Genomic DNA, 25,490 nt, shown 5'->3' on the forward strand with positions numbered 1-25,490 from the left:
AAATGCCTAATAATAGCAATTATATTAATGATCAGTTATAGCCCTGCACTTTCAATTATGCTTATATGATTTGAGAAAGTGTTTTCAGTCCAAGCCCCAATTTTTGATGACTTGGCATTTCTGTCCCTTCCCCCAGTATATACACTTTTTTTGGTGAATCAAATTTCGAAGTAGGAAACATTTTTTTCACCATTTTTGAGTTATCTTTATTAAAATGAGCTGCTATAAATCAGTTAATCACCATTGACTTTAATAGATCTATGCTAATTTGTGCCAACTGAGAGTCTGGACCACAGTTTTCAGATTTTGAAAGAAATGTAAGAAATTTTGGATGATTTTTAAGCTTAATGGGCCTGATGCTCAATTGGTGTAAATTGGTGTTGCACTTCTAAAATCAATGTAGTGTCACTGATTTACACCAGTTGAGGATTTAGCCCAATGTGTGTTCTTTTTTTTTTTTTTTTTGGTCTTTCTTGCCTTTTTCTTCCCCATCTCATTCCAGCCTACAAATGAAAACACATCTTCTCTCCCCTGCTTATCACTCTTCTTTTCTTCTAAAAGAAGAATTGTGGGCTAAATTGTACTTCTAAGGCATAACCCTGCCTAGGGGATTTCAGCGTCTCAGCACGCCAGGAGAAACACCCGGAAACATTTTGCCTCAGAGAGACAGAATGCTTCCCCAGCATATAGAATGACTGCAGCTGCTGCTTCAATTCTTTGTAATGTGCAGCTTGCTGCAGGCCTAGTCCATGGGCCAGTGCAGAGCAGGGATGACGGTCATGTCACTACTTTGGCCTCCCATCTACTTCCTTCTTTGTATAAGTGAAGAAAGTTCCTAGCACCCCCTGTCATCTCCTCTTTGGACATCCACAGTTGGGTTATGCACAATGTGGCCTTCAGTCATTATTTCTGTAACTTCATTATTTAAATATGAAAAGCATTTTGAGATACAGTTTGTATGAAAAACAACATATACAATTGGGTTGTATTTAGAGTCTTTGGCCCATTCCTGCAAACCTTACTCACGTGAGCAGCCCTTACTTAAGGTGAGAATTCCCATTGTCTCCAATGGGATAAATTACAAGAGTATGACTACTCACATGAGTGAGGGTTTGAAGGACTGGACACTTTGCATTCCTTCAAATCTTTCCTTAAAACTGACTTCTGCTATGAGGCATATATTGCACACAACAGTGACAAGGCAAATGGTAAGCAGTGAACCCAGCACATTTCACTTATTATAATCCTCTGATTGTTATCTTTTGCACCCCCTGTCTGTCTCCAGCTCTTGCCTCTCATTTTATTCTTAGAGTGTAAGTTCTCTGAGGCAGGGACCATCTTTTGTTGTATGTGTATATGTGCCTAGTATAATGGGCTGGGGCCTCTAGGCAATATTGCTATACAAATAAATAATAATGTATTACTAAGTAACTCAGCCACATTCCATTTAAGAATAGCTGAGGCATTTCAATGGAAGCTTTTATTTTTTATTATTGGGTACAGGCACTAAACGTTGCCTAACTATATATTTTTATACCCAAGAAGTCAAGCTACTTAGCTATGCAAGGCTGCTTGTCAATACTCAGTCAATGTAGATATTTTAGTCCCAGCCTATCTCTAGTTAATATCATAATATAATTATTATTCCTATTTAGGATAAAAAGAGTATAAGGCCCAATCCTGCTTGCCTTACTCACAGGAGCACTGCCATTGAGTTTAATGGGCCTGTTTGCCTGAGAAGGATGATCAGAACTTGAGCTATAAATTGTATGCTGTATTATTTTATATTTAGACTCAGTCCTTTCATATCCCTTGATATAGTGTCTTCTAATCTTTATCAAATCAAATGCTTATCCCAGCATTTGTAAAAGGGCACTCTATAAAACCCAACCATTAGTCCTCTAATCTAAATGAACCATTCTATCCCAAAGTGGGTTAGCACCAGATGTCTTTAAAATAAACAAACAAACCCGCTCCCTCACACAAAAACTCTGCCAAATCCATGATAGTTTTTTATTTCCCTAAGCAATGTGGTGAAACACCATGAAGTAAAAATCTTTGCAGATATGAGTGGATGCGGGGGGTTGGGAAATCTGCATCCTACATAAAGAATAGTGACAAACTGGGTGGAGCTTCCAGAACGAGAAGGATTTGTTTCACTTCATATGACGTTTGTTAAGAAAAAAAAATTACAATGTAAAATTTATGTTATGTTCACCAGTTGCATCATGATGAAACAAACTGTATTGGACGTAAAACCAGATATGACAGAATTAGCTCCATACTAATGTAAATATCAGGGGGTAGCCGTGTTAGTCTGTATCCACAAAAACAACAAGGAGTCTGGTGGCACCTTAAAGACTAACAGATTTATTTGGGCACAAAAGCTTATGCCCAAATAAATGTACTAATTTAAAGTCATTTTGTGTAAAATATGGTAATTAAATGTACAATAACAAATGTGGACCTTTTCCGTTACTCAGTCACCTATTCTGATTGACCTGTGTGCTCTTGTTGGTGAGCAATTATTCACACAAATAGTCCTGTTATATTAATGTCTAGGATACAATGCCCAGTCAAGTCTTTGGGCCTACTTTTCAGCCTCACCTTCCTATTTTGCAAATTTTGCACCTACAGTTGTTACATGTAGGTTGCTTAGAGCTTTAGATAACTGATTACACCCACAAATTGTCTACTTAGCTTTTTAAGGACCTGATCTTGCATCATCAAAGTTAATAAGAATCAATTTAATTTTTTATTATTTTCATATAAAACATAATAAGATTAGAACATTTGCAGTTATCATTGCATAACCCTACAATAATTGTACTCTTTCACTCCAGAGCTAGACAACCAGCGGGCTCAGAGAGTATTGGTGTTGCAACCAATTTTAATCCCAAAATAGTTCTGCCCACTGACTTGACCAATTACCTCATTCTTAGCATTGGTAGACATGCATCTACCTTGAAAAGAGACACGAGTTAATGTTTGAACACACACACGCACTCACTCTCTCTCTCTCTCTTACTTTTTTTGTCAATGATGAGAAATAAAGTGAGTTCAATATTTGTTTTAAATTGGAGATTTGAGGCTATGGAAAAATCTAATGTTCTTTTTTTAAAAAATGGGGAACACTTCCTTTAACTGATGTTCTCAGTCATAAATGCTATAATACCAGAATAGATTAACTGTTTACTCAGATGCATGTTTATATCTGAAAAAGAGATGTTGCTACATATTTTCAGTCCCCCAGAGGCCTATAATTCCTGTGAAAAACACTGTAACAATGTAAAACAATCCAGTACAATCTTTCAACAAGTACCATTTTTGTAGAAAGAGAAAGCTATATCAGAGTCAAGCTATGTTCAATCCAAGGTCTAAAAGAAACCTAAACCCCAGTTGCTTTTGTTTTACTTCCTTGGGTGTCTCTGGGGACTGAACAAATGAAAGAAATAGACACAGGTTTTGCTAGTTGTACAAATAATATAATGTCAAGCTTCTAGCATCAAGCAGCTGAATCTAAGAAGAATTCTACATTGTTCTTAACTAACATTCCTAATTTTGATCATTAATACTGGGCACTAGCAGTAATTCATCATCACTTCCCCACTTATCTTTATGTCCATCTCAAGGTGCACCAATAACATTAATGAGGACCATTTCCATCAGTAGCCTAATGTGATACCACCAGCTAGTCTCAGATTTGGTTTGGACTCATGACTGTTTCATCCTATACCAGTGCAATATGCAAATGTCATAAGGCTGGATGACCAGGAGAGAGAGTGCACCATTCACAGGTTTATCCCTTACTTCAGCATGAAGGTACTGTAGATTAGGAAGTAGAAAGTACTAGGCCAATGAACTGCATTATTCTTTCATGTTAGCTTTGTTCTTCTGTAGATGAAAATTTTGGGGTGAAGATCTTAAACAGTTCCTAAATTACCACTAAGATAAATCAAAGCTTAAAAATAAATAAGACAGACATAAACAGGAAAATATTATATAATCAACTGTTTTAATTGGGTGGAAGCTTCTTTGCTGTGGTGATTTAAAAGTGGGCTGGACAAAGCTCTATATTGTAAGAAACAATCCTATTAGATCTTTCATCTCTAACATGTATGATTCATTGTGTTTCCAAGATGGTAAGTTGTATACTCCTACCTCACCAACTACCATGCTGTGGTAGTATTTTCCCATACTGCTGAATCCTCATGGTTTTGACTTTGAATCTTTCATTTTGGAACAACTGTATACTCTGTTTCAAAGCAGGGTGCAATTTAAAAGCTAAAGGGCCATAGAGTTGCTGATAATATTTGGTAAGTTTTCACAGCACCCTCAGTTTTATGTCCTTTAGGGAACAATATCCTACATTGTCAACAGATGGGCTGGATGATCTTACAGGTCTTTTGTCTCTAACTTCTGGGACTCTATGTACTAAGGTAAAAAGTCTTCCTTTTTTTGCGGAGCAGGGGGGCCCCAGATTTTTTTAAAAATAAATATAAGATTTTTTTTCCATATAGAAGAAAGAGCAAAGAAATAAAATATTGTTATTATTTTCTCTCACAGAAAGTCACAAGAGGTGCTGAACTTCAGAGTCAAATTTGAATGCAGACTTGTTCCTAATTGGCCAGCCATCCCTGCAGGGAGCCCCTCAGAAATGAGAATTTTGGGGGTTGAACTGGATTGTTTTTAGTGAAGAATTAAATTCCCCTTGTGCTTTTGTTTCCAATATTATATTAAAGTCTAATATGGAGAGAAATCAAAGAATGCCTTCACAACTCATGTCTTACATAATGAAACCTTTCATTTCAGTGGTAGCAGGATATGTACAGAACATTATAGGCAGGAACAGTTTTCTTATACTAACTTAACAATTTACTTCTACTAGACTTCTGAATTTAAAGTGAACACATTTAAAGGAAGAATAGCAAATGCTGTCCAGGATTGTTAAATTATATAGGATTTACTATATTTGACATGTGCTGTCAGGATACATCACTAACACATTACATTACCAGGAAGATTGGCCTTCCTACTGCAGCCTAGATACTGTATGCTGTTAGAAGGGTACAGAGGAAGTGTCAGACTATATTACTTAACATTCACATGCCAAATGGAATCTAATGGATAAATAAATATCTTTGGGAAAAGAGAGTTAGATTTTACTTTCATATTAATACTGAGACCATGGAAAGACTTTCTGTTACTGAAAAAAAGCTGGAAATAAAGCTGTGGATGAAACAGCCTTTCTATTTGATTTTAAGATTTCAGATGTAGTCTAATTGTTACACATTCTGAGGTTTTTGGTTCCCAAATATGTTCGATATCAAAGTGTCCTTTTGAGGACTGATCCTGCAAAACTGTTACACAAGTGCCTTTGAGTGTAAAGAATCAGGTCTTTATTATTGTACTTTCTCTTTTATAAATATTTAAAATTAGGAACACATATTAAATAGTAATAAAGGTGGAAGTCGGTCTTTCTGCCTAGTGACCTATTTTAGATCACTGAAGCCAATCTCGGCCCCTGAGTCAGTTCATCTGTTAGATGACTGATACTGTGTAAATGCAAATATATATGGTATAAATACTGCACAGAGAAGGTGAAATAATTATCAAATTATCACTAGATATACTTGAATTTTTAGTTAGCATGAGCCTTCCCTCTTTGAGATGTATTGTGAACATTTATTGTGTTATATTCTTAAAACAATAGGAAGTACTCTGAACAATTAAACTGTGGCTTTTACTCAGATCAGAGTTGAAAGGGTTTTTTTATTGCACGCTGCCGGTGATTTCAGTTATGACAAATTATGAGCATTCCTTGTATTACTAATCAAGGAGAAAAAGTCACATAAAAATGAACTTCTGATTGTGAAGGTAATAAAATAGGCTTATTTTAGGAAAATAGAAAATTTAAAGTTTCTTTTGAATGAGGACTATTAGTTTGAGTTCTTACCTTCTTCAGAATTTCTTTTACCCAAAGTTCTTTAAGAGAACTCCATTTTTTTTAATGTCATAAGCATTTTTTTCCAGTCTTAAAGTATCAAGACATGCAACTTAGCATCAAACAACTGATAATCAGGACACCCTGAAGTATTCATTTGATATCCATCAAATACTAACAGCTGTTTTTAGTAGTTTTAAGTGAAAAACAAATACCTTAATACTTAATAGTAAAATATTTTTCAGATGTTTAAACTATTGATATTTTATAACCATTTTTATTTTGGGTTCCCCTAAAAGGTAATTCCGGGTAATTCCATTTATTTACATGTGGGAAAGTACTTTTCACTGTTCCTTTTTTTTTAAATTATTTTTATGGTTAGTGTTACACTTCAGCACGATGCTGTAAAAGTAAACTGTGAATGAAATAGTAGAATACACACATATGGGCAACCCCCATTGATTTTGAAAAAGAAAAACAGATAACGTCTGGGCATTTACTGAAGTACATTTATGAGCACAGCTGGCCTATTTGGCTACATTTTATGCCTTCTGAGAGGTAGTAAGATTTACAAAACACGTGAATAAAACACATACATGCACAGACACATATGCATACAAATCTAGGGCATTCCATGATAAACCAGAGAGGGGGTTCATTTTTGTCTAATGCCAAAATATGCTATTCCAATAGGTAGCCCAAATCTAACAAATGAAATCAGCAAGGCAGAAGATTAACGTGTGCTATTCACAAAGGGAGAAACAAGAGACTCGAGTCTAGACGATGAAACAGAACATGATTTGTGAAGGTTTAAGTTAGATACCATATACATTTCTGAGGCAAGTTATGAGCCTTTTAAAAAAACGCTTTAAAAAAAACTCACTTCAGGCAAACTGCTTACAACAAGAAAGGGGAATGGGCAGGCTCATGTCAAGTAGAAAGGTTGGATTCTAGATTCACTACAACAGCCGTTTTATTCTGTCATATGCTCGACATATATAAAATTTTCATTATATCATTAAGAAGTTCCAACAAAAATCTATTCCATGATAAGTGGAAAATTTCTTTTTAGCCAGTTTCACACATGGGGAAAAATTATATTTAAAAATGTCACCGTGAAATGGTTTCCAGTTTCCTGTGGCTGCAAAGTAATTCTTGGAAAGAGTTAAACAAAGTAGAATTGTGGATACAAATTTCTGTTGTCCTTTGTGTAATGATATCTCAAGGACAGGCTTTTGCAAGACAGCAAGTTAGGCAATATGGAGCCCTAAAGAAACTCTAACCATGCTAAACTTTGTAAGTGTTTCAAATTTTATTGCTAAGTGTAGAAAAATTAAAGCCTGGATTCTTTGGCTTACGTACAAGTTATTTATTTTTTGATCAAATGGGAGCTAATGCATTTACAATAAAAAAATAATAATAAAAAAGCAAACTTGAAAGTCAACAAGATCTACGCCTGTTAGAAATATGCATTTTTGAGGAAAACACTGTATAATAAGAGTCTAAGAAAATACCTATTTTAATCAACTCAAGACCACACTAATAGTCCTACAGAAAGCAAACCAGGGTTTATAACAAACAGAGGACCAAATTTTACCTCTTACACTGATGCAATTCAGGAATAGTTTCACTGAAGTTATTGGAGTTGCTCCAGATTTATATATATTTTTTAATGGAGATATTCCATCTCCTAAGAACTGGAAGGGACCTTGAAAGGTCATCAAGTCCAGCCCCCTGCCTTCACTAGCAGGACCAAGTACTGATTTTGCCCCAGATCCCCAAGTGGCTCCCTCAAGGATTGAGCTCACAACCCTGGGTTTAGCAGGCCAATGCTCAAACCACTGAGCTATCCCTCCCTTTAACTGTAAAGTGCAACTGAGGGCAGAATTTGGTCCATTTGCTGGAATTAGCAAAAATGATATTGTTTCATGTCTGCTTATTATGGTGTATATGCATTGTGTAGTACAATCTGGTGTATGAATGTGATCTAAAATTATTACAATAGGTATTTGCTTTCTTACTATAGAAATATAGTACAACATGGTGTTGTTCTTCTTGTTATAGAACAACACCATGCATTTATATACAGTATCTTACAATAAGAAAGAGAGGACACTACACTTTCAGTCTTGTTCTAAAGTTATTGACATTAGTAAGCTTAGAATCAGGTTGTTAGAGACCAAACTTCCCCCCAACTTCCAAAAGATAGAAGTCCAATTGTATGTGGAAAAGTGCAACTATGGGTAAATTTGCCACTTTGGCATTTGGAAACTGAATACTGGGGTGACCGCATATATAAAGGATAGGTTACATGCACAGTTACACAATTTGCACACACAATGGCACTGTAGATGCATGTGTTTTGCATCATGAAAATCCCACCCATAAGATCTGATATTTCCCAACTAACAGGGTTCAGCATGAGAGCTTTATGCCATTGGAAAGTGGATTTTCAATGAATTATGCAACACTTGCTTAAAGCCCCTTTATTTTCCAAGATACCGGAGTTTAAACTCTTGGCCACTTATGTACAGCAAGAGGATAGGTTAGGTAATTTTTAGAGGATTCTAAAATATATAAGTTATAACTTCTCCCTTTTTCCAACTATACTTTGGACTCTTAATAGTAAGGCAACCTGACTTGACAGATAAAAGAATATGAAAAATAGTTCCCATAAAACTTTTAAAATGTCAGATTTTTTAATGTAAAATATATGGAATAAGCGATGGCATGGCAGTGTATAAATTTTTACTGGCACTCATTTTGAATGACCTACATAATTCACTTCTGGTTTCACCATTTGTGAGCATAAAATGCCCATCCAAAGTGCATGCTGATAAAATCTTTTCTTTTCACTGCACTGCTATGTATGCTGTCTATACCTAATGTCATTCCATCAGGTGGAAGTCTGTGCAGCATTTTTTTCTACTCCCTGTCTTAAGCGCTGTAATTGTTGCTGGCAATATATTAACTAATTGAAGCTACAAGAGACATTCAGATTGCTAGAGTTTATATAAAATGAAATTATCTGAACTGTGTTTTTGGCTAATCTACCTACTCTTGTGGGAAAAAAAATACATTATCATATAGCTCACTGACTGAAGTTATAAAATTTATACAATATACTTTCTATTATATGAACAGTTAGGTCCCTTCCCTATGAAAATAAAAATATGTGGTCTTTTGTCAAACACAAGTCCCAGACCACAGCATATGTTGGCTGCTCAGTAGGATTTTTATCAGGACAAAGGTCTCTCTGCTGTGTGAGCCCAAAATGGAAAAAAATAAATTAAAAAAAATAAATAAATAAAACCCAGCTTTCCATCAGGGAGATGTGGAATTGCTGAGAGGAAGGAGCGATCATGTAAACAAGTTCTATGCAGTGTACACTTGGTTCTCTTTCTAAACTGGGACCAGACCTCTCCCTGTGGGTCATAGTACCCTAGATTCTCCACGAGCCATGCTGGAGAAAAGTCTGACTCCCTCAATGTACAGAGCGTGAGGCAGGACCCTTAAAGTGCTGGTATGGCTCCTGCAAAAGAGATCTCATCAGATTTTTTTGCTCTGAAGACTAAAGGAGAACACTCTTTCATCCATCTCCATTTCTGCACCTGCTGCATTTGTCTAGTGAGGTATGGATAATCTTTGGGGTCATTGTACCCCTCTTCATTTCCAATCTCCTTTCAAGGTGGAAGTATCCCCTTTGGATAGCAACCAGTCTCTCGTGTACTCACTGTTTCTGCTGTCTGGTGATGGGACTCAGGGATGCTCCACACCCTCCTGCATGCCATGAAGTTTAACTTCTCGTCAAAACTCTGCAGGAGCTTAGGGTGTGGACAGGCCTGGAGACTAGTCAGTAGGACCATAAACTGGCCACAAACCCTGAGTAGATGGGTGCAGCAGGTTGCAGCCACTGCTATACCTATTAGCTGCAGCAGTAGGGTAGCTGCATGGGTAACCTGTATCCTGCCTCAAGCCCATTTACTAGATACCAGCTGTCAAAGCAATGCACACACTAGATGCCTCTGATCCTGCAGATAGTGAATTTCCTTATGCCCCCCCGGAGTCTCATTGATTTCAGTGGGACTTGATGGAGGGGCATAAGGATTTGCTCACACAGATCCTTTTGCAGGGTGTGTGTGTGTATGTAAAATAAATAAAAATAATAAGCAATGCAAGATTTGAACTAGTTCCAGAAATTCACCATAAGGGAAAATCAGTTTTAACCTTCATACGTGGCATAATGTAAACTTAGATTCTCTATAAACATAACCGAAAAATGCTAGTGTTGGTACAAAGAAGTATAAAACAGGATACAGTTATCGTGTTTGTACAGTTTACATCTTCCTTTATTCCCTTATGTTTTGGTTCTTTAAATAATCAAAAATACTATTTTAACTACCATTTTCTCCCTTTAGAAATTTTTTTGTTTATTCAGAGGAAGCATCAGTAAAATACACCATAATTTTATTTTTAAGTAGGAAGCTGTTTAATAGAAAACGGTAAAGGGTTTGTATACTTAGAATTATTTTTTAATTCTTTCTACTTCATACTGTACGTTTTGTAGAACTAGGTTATGTTAGGTCATGTGTCTGTCTTGTGGAAGTCTTCCATGTGCAGCCTTTCATATGCACCTAAGCAAACCTTTCTTATTTCACATACACTGCTAGACCAATCTTTACTCATTAGGACTTGCTGGTTGTCGGTGGAGAGATGGTTGGTCACATAGTACTAGCTTTCCTTATTTCCAGCTGCCAAAATGACTTTAAAGACAACTAACAATAAAAATAAATATGATCTTAATATCAACAATCTCCACAGAGACTCAGACGTGATACAATTGTCAATGGGAGGAAGGTTGTCCCCACAATCCCAAATGGCAGTTAGAGGTTCCACTATACAATCTCCCTATTAAGATGCAGTCCACACTGTGTGTAAAAGAGAGGGAGAGAGCAAAGAGAACCTTTATAATCAAACTACATGTGTTTCCATTAATTTACAAGACTTTTCAAATAACAGCACCGCCAGTCCTGCAAACAGTTAAGCTTGTGTGTAACATCACTCGTGTGAGTAATCCAATTGACTTCAGTGGCGCTCCTCACATGAGTTAAGTCATGTGTAAGGCCGACAGACCCTGGTCTTCAGCGGGCTGGATTGAATTTGGGACCTCTGAAGCTAAATGCATGAGCCACATGGCTCTTAGCCAAGGCTGTAGCAGACTCATCAATCACTAGCTGGGCTAGATGCCACTGGAGGGGGACAGAGCGCCACATCAAGCAGGCACAGGCTTAAGTGTTTGCAGGATTGAAGCAATAGATAAAACATATATGTCGGGGTGGCCAAATTTACTAACCCTCTGAGCCACATACGATAATCTTCAGAAGTTTGAGAGCCAAAAGACACGCACAATCTGCCCCGTGGCGTGGCCCCTGCTGGGGCACAGGGCTAAAACCCCGAGACTTCCCCCCTCCCTGCGTGGCAGAAGCCTCTAACTCCACCATCCTGTCGCGGGGCAGAAACCCCGAGTTCCCCCAACAAGTCTGGTAGGTGGAGAATGGCGGGAGGCATGGGAGGCTCCACGAGCCGCATTATAACTGAAAAAGAGCCGCATGTAGCTCCCAAGCCACAGTTTGGCCACACCTGATATATGTGATATACAGATGTAGTTGGATGATAACTTGAACTGATAGAAATACACCCATTCCACATAGGTACTGCAGGTACTCCTAAAAGCCTAGACATCACAACGGTAGTGAATCAGTGTTTCCAACACTGTAATGTAATTCCTGGACTGCCACTTTCAGGAGGCAGTGATAACGAAAAATGTTGGCTGCCTTGGAAGGTAGGTAATGGCATAGGAAAGCTTATAGTATGTTTCCAAATATCCACATTTTGCTGAGTCGATTTATGGTTTTATGGAGAGGGGATATGAGGCTGTCTTTTAAATTGTAAATTGTCACAGGCTGGTTTAGAAAGCATTAGCTCAATAAGCCAATACGTGTTTGCTTTAATTAGTATGAAAAGAAGATTTCTTGTAATTTTGACATCCTACAAATGCTACTGTGCAGATCTGCCCATTTTCACATGCAGGGTTGTGAATTATGGTAATGGAGGAGAAGTTGTTTATTCAAATATTTCAAAGAAGAATTCTGTGAACATATGTGGTAAATTGCTGCTCCAGCAACGTCTTCAGTATTATTGACCAGTTTGAGACTTTATACTTTTTATGATGCTCTCGGATCAGCTAGTCTGTACTGCCTGTACACAGCAATATAAATCAGTGCAACTCCATTAACTTCAGTGAAGCCACCCTGATTTACACCAGGTGAGAGTATGAGTTATTATTTCTACAGAGTGGATGTATTCAAAAGGAATGCAAGTTGCTTGCTCGTTTTTAAATTAGTATCTCAAGATTCAGAGATATAGCAGGGTTTAGTAAACCTGCTTGCAAGAGGAAAGTGGGAAAGTTTGCTGGGCAACTAATGGTTTACCCATCAGCTTTTGCATAGTTTAGCCCTTTATTTAAAACTCATACAAGAACTCAGTCTGCCTCCTACGCTTTTCATAAACCTTTTGCGTGGCATCCCATATGGTGTAAATAATGCAACCAGCAACAGTCAGTTTCAAACTGTGGGCCCAGTTCTGCTCCTGTTGTAGTCACTGGCAAAACAATAGGGTCTAAACTGGGACTATATGCCAATGTTTTGCTTGTACACTGAAAAAATAGAGCATTTCATATTATCATGTAGACAGGGACTATGCAAAGCTAAAATATCAGAAGTGGTCAGGCCATGCAGAGTAAAAAAAAAAACCTGCCACTAAAATGTGCAGTCCTTTACATTTGTTAGGGGAAGAAGAATGTATTTCAATTTTATAATTTTTGAAGATACTTATCCAGGAAACAAACTAAATTTTCATTAAGTTTTATGCGGTTAATATCTTAGAAAAAAGTAATAGGTATTTGGCACTGAACGACATAACACTGTAGAGTCCTGTTGATGTTTAGAATCTATAAAGCTTTTGTTTACAACATAGTGGTTTAAGTGACTGTAGAGGAATTAAGCTAGAAAGGAACACTCCTTCATGCAATGTTAAGTCACAATGAAGTAACAAGATTGTCATGATAAGATATTTGTATAGATTGCTCCATTTTAAAGTAAACAGCGTGTAGTAGTTGCACTCTACAAGCACTTGAAGACCATTATAAGAAAGTATGCAATTAAGAGTATTTGGTTTATACAACATCACAGTAAAGTTACAATGAAATATACATGTGGGAATAGATTGTGCAATTTTTGTGTTGGCAAGTGCTTTGTCACATTAGAGAGCCCACAAATTTCAATGAGACTAGTTGGAGAAGTAGATGTTTATCAATATGAGTAAGAGTTACACAATCCAGCCCTTAAAAAAGAAAATTTTAGGGGCCAAATTCTGAGGGGCCTTTTTCCTGTTGAATAGTAAGTACACTTCTCCTTGAGTTGTCCCAGTGAAATGGGGGGGAGGGATAGCTCAGTGGTTTGAGCATTGGCCTGCTAAACCCAGGGTTGTGAGTTCAATCCTTGAGGGGGTCACTTAGGGATCTGGGGCAAAATCAGTACTTGGTCCTGCTAGTGAAGGCAGGGGGCTGGACTCAATGACCTTTCAAGGTCCCTTCCAGTTCTAGGAGATAGGATATCTCCATTAATTTAATTTAAATAACATACTACTCAGTATGAGTATCGGTATCACAATCCGACCCTAGCTAACCAGGCAACTATCTGTGAAACCTCTAATGAAAAACCAGCAGTTTTATTTATTTTTGATTATTCTTGCATGCAGAATTCTTTGTATTGCAAATACTAACTGAAAGTCCACTTCCATCCATAAAGCCAGGGTTTGGCCTGTTGCTGAAAGAAGCTAAGCAAAGGGTGCACACTTTTTAAGTTTTTACATATGATTTTGACTTGGTCCTCTTTAGAGCAGGATCTTTTTACATTACTGCTGGGTTGAGCATGCTGGCGGAGTGCAGTAAATAAATAATGTGGCACAAAGTAAATATTTGTTCTTGTGTTAGTAGCCTTCTTTCAGTTACGCCTCAAAAGCCAGGGTATCAAGATGGGTGCTATTCATGGAGAAGAAATTGCCAACAGGGAATTCATATGCTTTCTACATACTGTGGGGCAGATTTACCACTGCATTACTCCATTTTTACCAGGGTCTAAAGCATATGTGGTATGAGTATTTATTTCACTGATGTAACGCTGCTGGGAAGAGATACCGGAATTTTGGTAGTACAATATGAATGAGGTTGAGAACAATGTTTCTTTAGAGTAAAATAGGAAGCTAACTTTTGTGTCAGAGTAGCACAGATAGAGATGGTCTTTCATAATTTTTTTCCTAGTCTTTGTTAAACAATATACCAATAATTTAACCAATGGTAATGTCCCTACCCTCAAGCAAGCCACCATACAATCAGTCATGCCTTAATGATATTTTTCCAGATAGCACGTTCTGCCACCAGTGAACTAACACATCCTACTGTACTGGGTGAAATTATAGACTTGGTGTTCTAAAAACCAGACAGGAACAATCCTTAGAGGGTGATTTATATGTTTCACAATAGTGTCAGACTATTTGTATTAGCATAGTCCCAAAGAGCAAAGGTTTACAAAAGAAAGACTGTCAACCAACCAGTATCTGAATACTGGCCTACATTTTCTGAAAGTATGCCTGAGTTTGAGGGTGGGGTCGACACACAATATAGATTACTGTATTTTACGTAACGTGTTATGAACCAGATGTAAATATTTTGTGTTTGGGGGGGGGGGGAATTTAGGTTCCCACTAGACTTTGTTCTCTGCCTCTATACCTACCATTTGGAATAGGCTCTAGCCAGTAAAAGAAAATTGAGGGTGGTTTTTTTTTTGTTGTTTTTTTTTTTGCCTCAATTGCAGCAGCTGCAAAACAGATGTAAGCTGACATGAAATCTGCCAAAAATCTCTTCCAAGTTTCCCACCCATTTTCCACCAAAGAGAAACTAGTCAGGTGATATGAACATAGTCCTTAAGGTAACAGAAAAAGTGGGATCTCCCAATCTTTCCTTTTTAGAGACTGTTAAAAAGAAGCATTCCAGAAAAAAAACACCCCTTGATTTACTACTATGGAAATTAAAACAACCAAAGTTTATATTAGTAACAAGTCCAAAAAACATTATTCTGAGTAGCCTGGAATTAATGGGGAGAAAAAGAGAGATTTGTGCATAAACCACAATAAAAAGCACTGAAGCAGAGAGAAAATCAAATGTCTGTAGGAGTTTATAATTGACATGACACCTTCTGAATCCACCACATTTTCAATGCCTGAATTTTTGAGTATTTATTTTTTTGGATGCTTTAAAATGCTACGCAAAACCCCATTGACTGACTCTTTGCCAGCATAATTATTATGCTGTGTAATTATCTTAAACTACTCGTAAATAAACACACTGGTATACACCTTGTGGGCATTTAACTAACTAAATTTCAGAATCAAGCCATACAGTTTGAAACTTGAGTGACATCCAAACCTTTGTTTCGACACAGTCCCTAGAAGTTTAATCATTCTGTTGTGTAAACGTAGTTACTAAGAGGCGCATGCTTGGTGTCTAACGTTTCTATGTACTTTTCCAATTTTAGCATTTAGTTTTATTTGTATTTATCATGTGTTTTTCCTCAAGGTTCTTTGAACATCACATAGTGCTATAGAAGATATAAATGTTTAAAATAAATTAAACACAATTTAACATTTTTCTCAGGCCTATGTTTATGAAATCAGATTAATCAGGAAATATACAAAAGATGAACTACTTCAGTCAGATTATTAATAACAAATTATAACTTAGTCTGAGTTCTCTCAGCATTTCCAGTGACATGAAGAGGGTAAATGTTGGCACAATGAAAAGACTAGCAACTAGAAGTTAATGATCGGGTCCTTCCTTGTGTTCACTGAACATTCTTATGGCTACTAGCAATGAGTACAAAGAAAAATTAATTAATCTGTCATCTCTAGAATATATGACTCTAGCACCTAAAGATTACTGTGATAAGCACCATAGAAAACCCCAAGCAGCCAAAACCCTTATTAGCTGTAGTAGCTGTGGCAAAAGTGATTTGAATTCTTCCTTAAGATGCAATGGTTTTTCTGCTGGTACTGCAGCCAAACAAATTTAATTTAAGGTGCCCTATTGGTAGATAACTATAACTGTCATTATATGAAATGTAAACAGGCTTAGGCTGTGCTCTTTCAATCAGTGTGTGCATGAAGGATCACCAAACAAGACAATCCAGACTCTAGAGTGCTGGGCCCAGCCAAAGAAAGGGGTGCATGACAAGCCGTGAAACGTATTCATTGATTTGCACACCATGTTGGATGCTTCCAGTGTGAAGGCCAGTTAAAGCATACTTTGCCAAACACTGAACCCTCAATGACATCAGCACTCAGTGAGATGCCAAAAAACAAAACAAAAAAACCTCACAAAAATGCAGACTTTACCAGTGTGCCAATCTGCCAATGAAAACATACTGCTGACAGAACTACTGCTGCCAAAAATGTACAGTGTGACATTTACTAGTATCCAGTAATGGTAGGAATGTCTAAATAACAAGTTGCCCCAGCAACTTTAGTTTCTCACAGGATCTGCGAGGGCTAATGTTACTGGCTGTCCTAAATCCACCCATTCAGGCTGCATGCTAGCAAGCATGATTAGGACAAACACTTCTTAGGTGCTTGTGTGACAGTTACATTTGTCTCTTTGTGCCCCAGTATCCCAGGGGCTTGGGATTTAGATTCAGAATTCCTGACTTTCACAAGTTTAAAACATAAAGCTTTGACTTTGACCTACAAATACCATTATCCAAAGGATGACTTGTCTCACTGAGATGTATTTTTTATCATTAAGGTTGTTCTGCATTCTTAGTTCATTTACTGTTCTCTGTGATGATCCATATGCTTGCAGTAAACAATTGCCATCAGTGTCTTTCCCAATTGCCATGGCACCAAGAGTTACTTTCTGCTTAACTATAGGTGGTACTACGAAGTATTCTTCTCAGATCAAAAAAGTCTTAGAGGCTTTGGACACATTCTTCATTCTGTCAATCTTAGAGCTCATGCCCTGCAAAAGGGGAGGGATATTTTTTCACAGGAACTCAGTGTTATTCAAAGGATTTTAATCAAAATGATTCTTCCTACTGATTAATATGTGTGCACACTAGGGGGTGCTCTTAGAGTTGCCTCCTCTCTCTCTCCTCATAATATTCCTTTTACCATAATTGGAAGACATACTGCATGTATCAAGATGAAAAGACACCTCGTTTATGGCCTTTACGTCCTGAGCATTACCCCTTCTGCAGGAGGTCACTATTAACTGCCTTGAATTAGGGCTTCTCTACATTGGAAATTTTGCCGTTTAAACTATACTGGTAGAGTTAAAGTGCCAAAACCCACCTACTGTGGACATAGTCATACCAGTGTAAAAGTGCATATACCAGTATAACTTATTCTGGTTCAGGACTGAAATAAGCTACACTGGTGTAAGCCCTAGTATCACCACAGTTATATGAATATAAAAGTGTCTTATAACTGCATCAGTAAAAACATGACACCCCGCCACTGATATAGTTGTATCAGTATACATTTTCTACTGTAGACCAAGCTTCAGTGTTTAATATTAAAGCATGAAGCAGTGCTTAAATATTCCACAATCAAACTACCATTGTGGTTATCAACCTTATGAACAACATTGCTGCTGTTCATGTAGGATCAATGTATGTTCAGAGATATATAAGGAAAGAGTTCATGCTTGTGCAACAAGTCACCAAGGCCTGATGAAATTCATCCTAGAATACTCAAGGAACTGACTGAGAAAGCATCTGAGCTATTAGCGATTATCTTCTAAAAGTCATGGAAGATGGGAGAGATTCCAGAGGACTGGAAAAGAGCAAATACAGAGCCAATCTATAAAAAGGGAAATAAGGACAACCCAGTGAATTACAGACCAGTCAGCTTAACTTCCGTACCTGCAAAGATAATGGAGCAAATAATTAAGCAATCAATTTGCAAATACCTAGAAGATAATAAGGTGATAAGTAACAATCAGCATGGATTGGTCAAGAACAAATCATGTCAAACCAACCCAATAGCTTTCTTTGACAGGGTAACAAGCCTTCTGGATAGAGGGGAAGTGGTAGATGTTGCATATCTTAACTTCAGTAAGGCTTTTGATACTGCCTCTCATGACTTTCTCATAAACAAACTAGGGAAATACAACCTTGAAGGAGCTACTATAAGGTGGGTGCATAACTGGTTGTAAAACTGTTCCCAGAGAGTAGTTATCATTGGTTCAGAATCAAGCTGGAAGGGCATATCAAGTGGGGTCCCTCAGGGATCAGTTCTGGGTCCGGTTCTGTTCAATATCTTCATCAATGATTTAGATAATGGCAAAGAGAATACACTTATAAAGTTTGTGGACAATATCAAGCTGGAAGGGGTTGCAAGTGCTTTGGAGGATAGGATTAAAATTCAAAGTGGTCTGGACAAACTGGAGAAATGGTCTGAAATTCAATAAGGACAAATGCAAAGTACTCCACTTAGGAAGGAACAATCAGCTGCACACGTACAAAATGGGAAATGACTGCCCAGGAAGGAGTACTGCAGAAAGGGATCTGGAGGTCATAGTGATCACAAGCTAAATATTAGTCAGCAGTGTAACACTGTAGCAAAAAAAAGCAAACATCATTCTGGGATGTATTAGCAGAAGTGTTGTAAGCAAGATATGAGAAGTATCCTTCCGCTCTACTCCGCGCTGATTAGCCCTCAACTGGAGTATTGTGTCCAGTTCTGGGCGCCACATTTCAGAAAATTGGAGAAAGTCAAGAGAAGAGCAACAAAAATGATTAAAGGTCTAGAAAACATGACCTATGAGGGAAGATTGAAAAAATTGGGTTTGTTTAGCCTGAAGAAGAGAAGACTGAGAAGGACATAACAGTTTTCAAGTACATAAAAGGTAGTTACAAGGAGGAGGGAGAAAAATTGTTCTCCTTAACCTCTGAGGATAGGACAAGAAACAATGGGCTAAAATTGCAGCAAGAGCAGTTTAGGTTGGATATTAGGAAAAACTTCCTAACTGTCAGGGTGGTTAAGCACTGGAATAAATAGCCCAGGGAGGTTGTGGAATCGCCATTATTGGAGATCTTTAAGAGCAGGATCGGCAAACACCTGTCAGGGATTGTCTTGATGATACTTAGTCCTGCCATGAGTGCAGGGGACTGTACTAGATGACCTCTCGAGGTCCCTTCCAGTCCTACATTTCTATGATTCTAAGTGTAACTATCACTTATAATCCTAAAAAGATGGTTTAGACTTCCATCTAAACTGATACATGGAGAGTACTCGTATAAGGATTCAAACACATGGAATGAGATTTGTAAATTACACATGGACCTGAATTGGGGTGTGGCAGAGCTGCAGCAGTTGAGGAGCAACTCCAGGAAGGAAATGCAGTGTGCATGCCAGCATGCTGAAAATTTTGGAGGGAATTATGCTTCCTGGTGATGCCCCCAATTGGCTGATGCAACACACTCTGCGGGCTAGTACAGAAGGAAGAGGGGAACATGACTCAGGTTCCTTCCTGCCATCTTTGAGGTAATTTGCACCCTGGGTTATTAGGAAGGAGCTGTGCTCCTCTGAGAACAGGGACTTAAGTTTTGTCCAGCTCTTTTGCTTGCAGTGAAGCCGTGGAAGAAGGCTGTTTTTTACCTCTCTCCACTCTACTCTCACCTTCTCAACTGCACAGGGACAGGACACAGTCTCATCCATACTGGAAATTTATGTTTTGCATCAAATAAAAACATTTCCCCCTATTCAGTTTACATTCTTATATCCTGGCCACCACCATGGTATCACTGATTTTGGGTTTTGTTTTGTTCTTTAAATTACTCCATTGGGATTTGAACCTATCACCTTTGGCAGCATAAACCTGTGACTGTAGCATTGAATCATTCATTAAGATTTCTTACTAATTTGCATAAAAGCCACTGATTGTTTTTTCAAGCAACAGGGTAATAATGACCCCAAACTCACCTCATTCTACTCTTATAAACCTGCATAATTGTTAGTAGTTTTGTTATTGGGCTCAGTGGTCCGGTAGGCTATTTCAAGCATGCTGATGAGTCATCTGACATAGAACGTCATAGAGAGACTGCTTATGCGTCTGTCCATTTGGAAATTGATGTAGGTTTCTATTTAAATCAGCAGCTGAAGTGTGAATGTATCTGTGACATTTTTGAGATGGTTCAGGAGGCCAGGAGTTGACCAATGATTCTCATGCTGCACGCCTACTAAAATTGAACTTGCAGGTATTGTGACATGCCCAGATTTGAAAAAGATAGAGCAAAAGACATTTTATGGGACAAAACTTTAGGAACTTCGACAATCAGATCATAGTATTTATTCAAATGGGGCCTGGTCCAAAGCCCATTGATGAGAATGGAAAGACTCATTGACTTAGTAGCTTTGCATCAGACCCCTGATACTTTGCTGTGAGAGTAACTGAAACTATGAGGGTTGTGAGAGGATTTTCACTGTTGTGATAATGGCAGAAATGATAATTTACCTGCATCTGCAGCACGAATAGTTTAGGGTATGGGCTATGGTGGCAGCACTACTTTCTATTGCATATCTAAAAGTTTAGGGGTTCATGGAATGTCTACTTCTGGGCATGCTAGGGGGCAGCACCCTATGATTCTGCAGTCAGTGCGCATCCATTTCATCATCATGCTGTTGACTGGATTTCACATGTTCTTCTCTTATTTATTTTATTTCTGTAAAGCTGTAATTGGATAAAATTGAAAATGTCCCCTCTGATAGGGATAGCTTTGTTTGACATGTTAGTGAAATAATAGAATAGAGCCAACCCTTGACATGCCATCCAGTAGGTCACTAGCCAGAAGATTCATCCTATTCAGTGCTAGTTCCTTAGTTACATTCAGGATTCTTGGGAAAACACCTGCTACTCTGCTCTGTGGCAGTGGAGGGTCCATTAGTACCAAAGCCAGTGTGCTTCTGCTATTCCAGGGCAGGGCAGTTTTTGAGGTGCTCATGTAGAGGATGAGCACAGCCTTAATCTGTGAGGTTTAGTTCCTAATAAATCACACCCTTGTCATAACTTTCACTTGTATCTCTCCTTTGTTTCAGATTCCCAGGAAGGAAATTACAAATCAGAGGTCAACAGTAAGCCTAGGAAGGAAAGGACAGCCTTTACCAAGGAGCAAATCAGAGAGCTAGAAGCAGAATTTGCCCATCATAACTACCTGACCAGGCTGAGGAGATATGAGATAGCTGTAAATCTGGACCTCACTGAAAGACAGGTACTGATGGAAAGTAATGGATTTTAAAGTGTTTGTTTAATATTTAAAACTACCAGCAGCAGGCACTCTCCCCAGCTGATTTGCCCATAGATATGCTAATGTGTAAAATGAAAAAAATTACAGGTAATGTTAAAATGACACACATTTATACTGCATGACAGTGTTGCTGTGAACAGATATTTATAAATTCAGTTAACCCATTGAAACAGATGTTTAACGTCAATGAGTCAAGAAGTGTATCCAGGGCCGGCTCCAGGGTTTTGGCCGCCCCAAGCAGCCAAAAAAAAAAAAAAAAAAAAAAGCCGCGATCGCGATCTGCGGCGGCAATTCGGCGGGAGGTCCTTCACTCCGAGCGGGAGTGAGGGACCATCCGCCGAATTGCCGCCGAATAGCTGGACGTGCCGCCCCTCTCCGGAGTGGCCGCCCCAAGCACCTGCTTGCCAGGCTGGTGCCTGGAGCCAGCCCTGAGTGTATCTGCCAGAATGGAATAAATGGATTTTCAGGTTGCCCAATGCATCTCTACTTAAAATACATCCAGTCTTCTATTCTGTGCAATGGTTTGTGGCTAAATATTTACAGGCATTGTGACAGCTGTCTACCACCTATCTGCTCTCTGAATCGTGAAAAATCACAGAACAATCTACTAGAGTGGGAAGGAAGACATCACAGAATGGCCAAACCATAACTAAAGTTTCCATTTGAAGCATAGTAAGCAGTGTGTTACTTTTCACACCTGCAATGTTTTGATGACAACTCTGTTCTCTTCAAGCTATACGCTTTTAACCCAGTTATTCATGAAAAGAAAAAATGACATTTAAAAAAAAAACTTTAAAAAATGGTTTAAAAGAGAGCAAACCCCCCTTATTGTCAGTCTCTGAGGCAGGGATGAGAGGGTTGAGAAGGAAACAGAATCAGTGGGAATTGCATCTGAACTCCCAGAAAAGGTGCTTTGATACTCCTGAAACACAAAGCTTCATTTAGTTATTCCCTTTTTGCTTAAAAGCTCAGCTCCTTCAACTCAAATGGAAATTTACCCAACTATTCACCATATTCTGGCTGCATCTATGCTAATCTTTTGGGGGGAAATTTTCCATTCTCACATTACCAGTAGTGCAGTTCCAAATGTGACAGCACCCGTGGGAGCACCAGAATGGACAGAGTACAAACCTTTACCATCCTGTCATCTTACCCTGTTCTGTGAAGTAGGAGGAGACAATGGAATTTCTCCAAAAACAAGAAGTCTGGTGGCACCTTAAAGACTAACAGATTTATTTGGGCATAAGCTTTCGTGGGTAAAAACCTCACTTCTTCAGCTGTATAGAATTTCTCATCACTTTTCTCAGTTTCCTGCTCTCCAAGCCCTCATTCTGCAAACACCTAAGCACATACTTAACTTTTTTTTGTCCGTAGTCACATTGACTTCAGTGGAATTAGTCATGTGTTTTAGTTAAGCATGCACTTAAGTGTTTGCAGAATCCAGGCCCAACACATTAATGTTTAAATGTGTACATTTTCAGAAACATCCAGAAGTCTTGACACAACTAAATCTAATCTTCCATACAATAATATTGTTAGTTGAAAGCCTTTTGTCCTGGCCTGATTACATACCCGAGTTTGTTGTAACCTTCCTCCCCTGAGGAATAACTTAAATTATATCTGAAATTAAAATCAATAGGTACTCAGATAGCATGCTGATGTGTGCAGTATAAGAACCTAAAGGTATTAGCAGGCTGACCCGATCCTATGCAAAATGTCTGATCGCTAGCTGGAATGCATTAGACAGTGGGTACAGGGATGTTATATATATGAGAGAGACATTTTACAATATGCAGTAACATTCATGCTAACTAATTTTGGTGGTCTGCCCAGAAATAAGACCATGCTTCATGAAACTCTAAACATGAGAGGCTAATAAAGACTGGTCAATTATTCAAAACTTAATTTACATTTTCTATAAATAGTACCTCTCCATTTAAACTAGACCCATTTTATACATGCGTGTGCACACATGCAAGTGAAACAGGATTTTCTTTGTGCACTTCAAAGACATGTACATAAAATGGCATTCTAAGTTTACCTCTCTGTCTTTATTATGCATACCTATTATTTCATCACATCAGCTAGAAGTCAGTAATTTGTTTATAACATGAAGATGATAATGCCACATAGCATCAATTTTGCTAAATATAATAGAATACACTTAAAAAACCCTTGTCATTCCAGTGGAGTTACTTTCTGTTATTTAAATATGTTTGTTAGATTTATAACTTGTGCCCTTTAGTATCAAATGCAAAGGGAGATTTATTATGGTGGGGAAAAATAAATAGGAATATTGATCTCTAAAGGCTCAATCTTACCATCCTTTCTCAAGCAAAACACCCATTGAACTCAATAGACTTGATTTCAATTATAGTCTTTAGTAAGAACTGTAGCAAAGTGTTCCCTATTTGTCTTTTGACAGATCCATAATTTGTGTTTGTTATGTAATGCGATCATCCAAAGATCCAGCATTAGCCACTTTCCTTAATTCCTTATCTCTTAGGAATTTAAAAGAATATACTTTACAAGAAATTGCCTTTCATCCGGCCAGGGACTGGACTAATTGAGACTAGGAATACTGAGTTGATTGCACAGAAAGAATCAGTGGAATCTAAATCTGAATTCTACTTGAATGTCTTAAAATTAAAAATCATAGCTGGATTCCATAGAATAGTATGAAACAAATGTCAGTGTATTTATTTTTGTTAGACTGATACAATACCAAGTACATGTTTATTACTTCCCCATGACACTTCCCTTTGTATTTAATCCTTTTTTTGTATTCACACCATAGTTTGGAGGTCTGGATGAAGGAGATGCAGGGTGTTTCCTGAGGATTAATATCAGATGGGAGAAATCTCAGCTAGTAACTAATCCCCAGGAAGTAGCCTGAGCTGAGTTCATAATTGCTATTATCAGCTGGAAAATGGAAACAAGTAAATACAAAAATAGGTGTATGATTTTTCTTAATGGTTAATACAGTTTAAAGTGGTATGTGCAGAGCATGTCTAGACATTTAGCCACCTGTACACTAGCAAGTCAGATTGCTCCAATAAGCTCAACGTTCCATTTTGTTTACAGAATAAAATATTGTGCCAACTCCCCTCCCTCTTGCTCTGTGCTGGACACAGGTGCGGGTAAATGTCCTGAGGTTGGGAGCCTCCACCTATTCCTTTTCAGGGTCAGGCTTAGATTTTTCACACCCATGAGTGACATAGTTGGGTCGACCTAACTTTTTAGTATAGGCAGTTACAGTGGATTTTTCCTCGTAAGTAACAACAAATAAAATATTGAATAATAATTCATGATGACCTTTAACTAGTTCACCACTGGCGGGGTAAACCAACTGACTTAAATTAAGTTGTGCCTACGACTGCAGCGGAATTAGCCCAGCATTATAGGGTGGTGTGACACAACCATATGATAAGATGATTCTGTGTTCCAAAGGAAATTAAGTTTTTATTTCAACATACTGTACAGGGACAGCTAGATCTGAACATATGTCTTTGGAAGTTCATTGGGAGAAAAAGCAGTCTTCCGAGACAGTTAGGTCAGAGAAAAACCTCAGACTTCCTTTGCTACACAAAGCATGGAGGGGAATGTGAGGGGATACTTTGTAGCAGATGTGTAATGTCAGTGCTAGACATTGATACTTGTGATCACCTCTAGGTAATTATAATGAACCCATCCACATAACATCTGAGCATAACCCTTCTTGTTAATCACATGTGGCACCTGGGCTGCTGGGAATGCTGGTGCTTCCCTAGCATTTTAGCACAAAGGCCTGGATAGTTTCAATCAGGAAGGGAAAGCTTTTAAAGGTTCTGCACGAAGGAAATACACAGCAGCACCATGACTTATAGCTTTATGCCTTTCAGTCAGAAAGAAAGAGGGGGCCACATACTGCACTGAAGTTGTCCTCTGTTGTCCACAACAAAAAGATGATTGGCAAGTGGATTAAAACCTAGCAGCACACTCCAGTATCCATTTGCTTTCTGAAAATTGCATATATTGGGGCAAATTTTGCTGTCACTGCCCCTGTTGTAAATTGGGAACATCTTCATGGAAATCAGATGAATTACCCTGGTGTAAAACTGGTGTGAATAAGACCAGAATCAGGTCTTCTA

General features: G+C 38.1%; 1 protein-coding gene across 1 annotated transcript in view; it reads left to right on the forward strand.

Moving 5' to 3' along the window:
- The window catches only part of MEOX2 (mesenchyme homeobox 2), a 69,919-nt gene that overhangs the window by 30,371 nt on the left and 14,058 nt on the right, over positions 1–25,490 (forward strand). Inside the window, exon 2 of the mRNA XM_065399870.1 lies at positions 21,152–21,324. Coding sequence (XP_065255942.1) covers positions 21,152–21,324 — 173 coding nt within the window. The remainder of the gene's footprint in view (positions 1–21,151; positions 21,325–25,490) is intronic.

Source organism: Emys orbicularis, chromosome 2, assembly GCF_028017835.1.
Source record: "Emys orbicularis isolate rEmyOrb1 chromosome 2, rEmyOrb1.hap1, whole genome shotgun sequence".
In the NCBI taxonomy this organism is placed as follows: Eukaryota; Metazoa; Chordata; order Testudines; family Emydidae; genus Emys; species Emys orbicularis.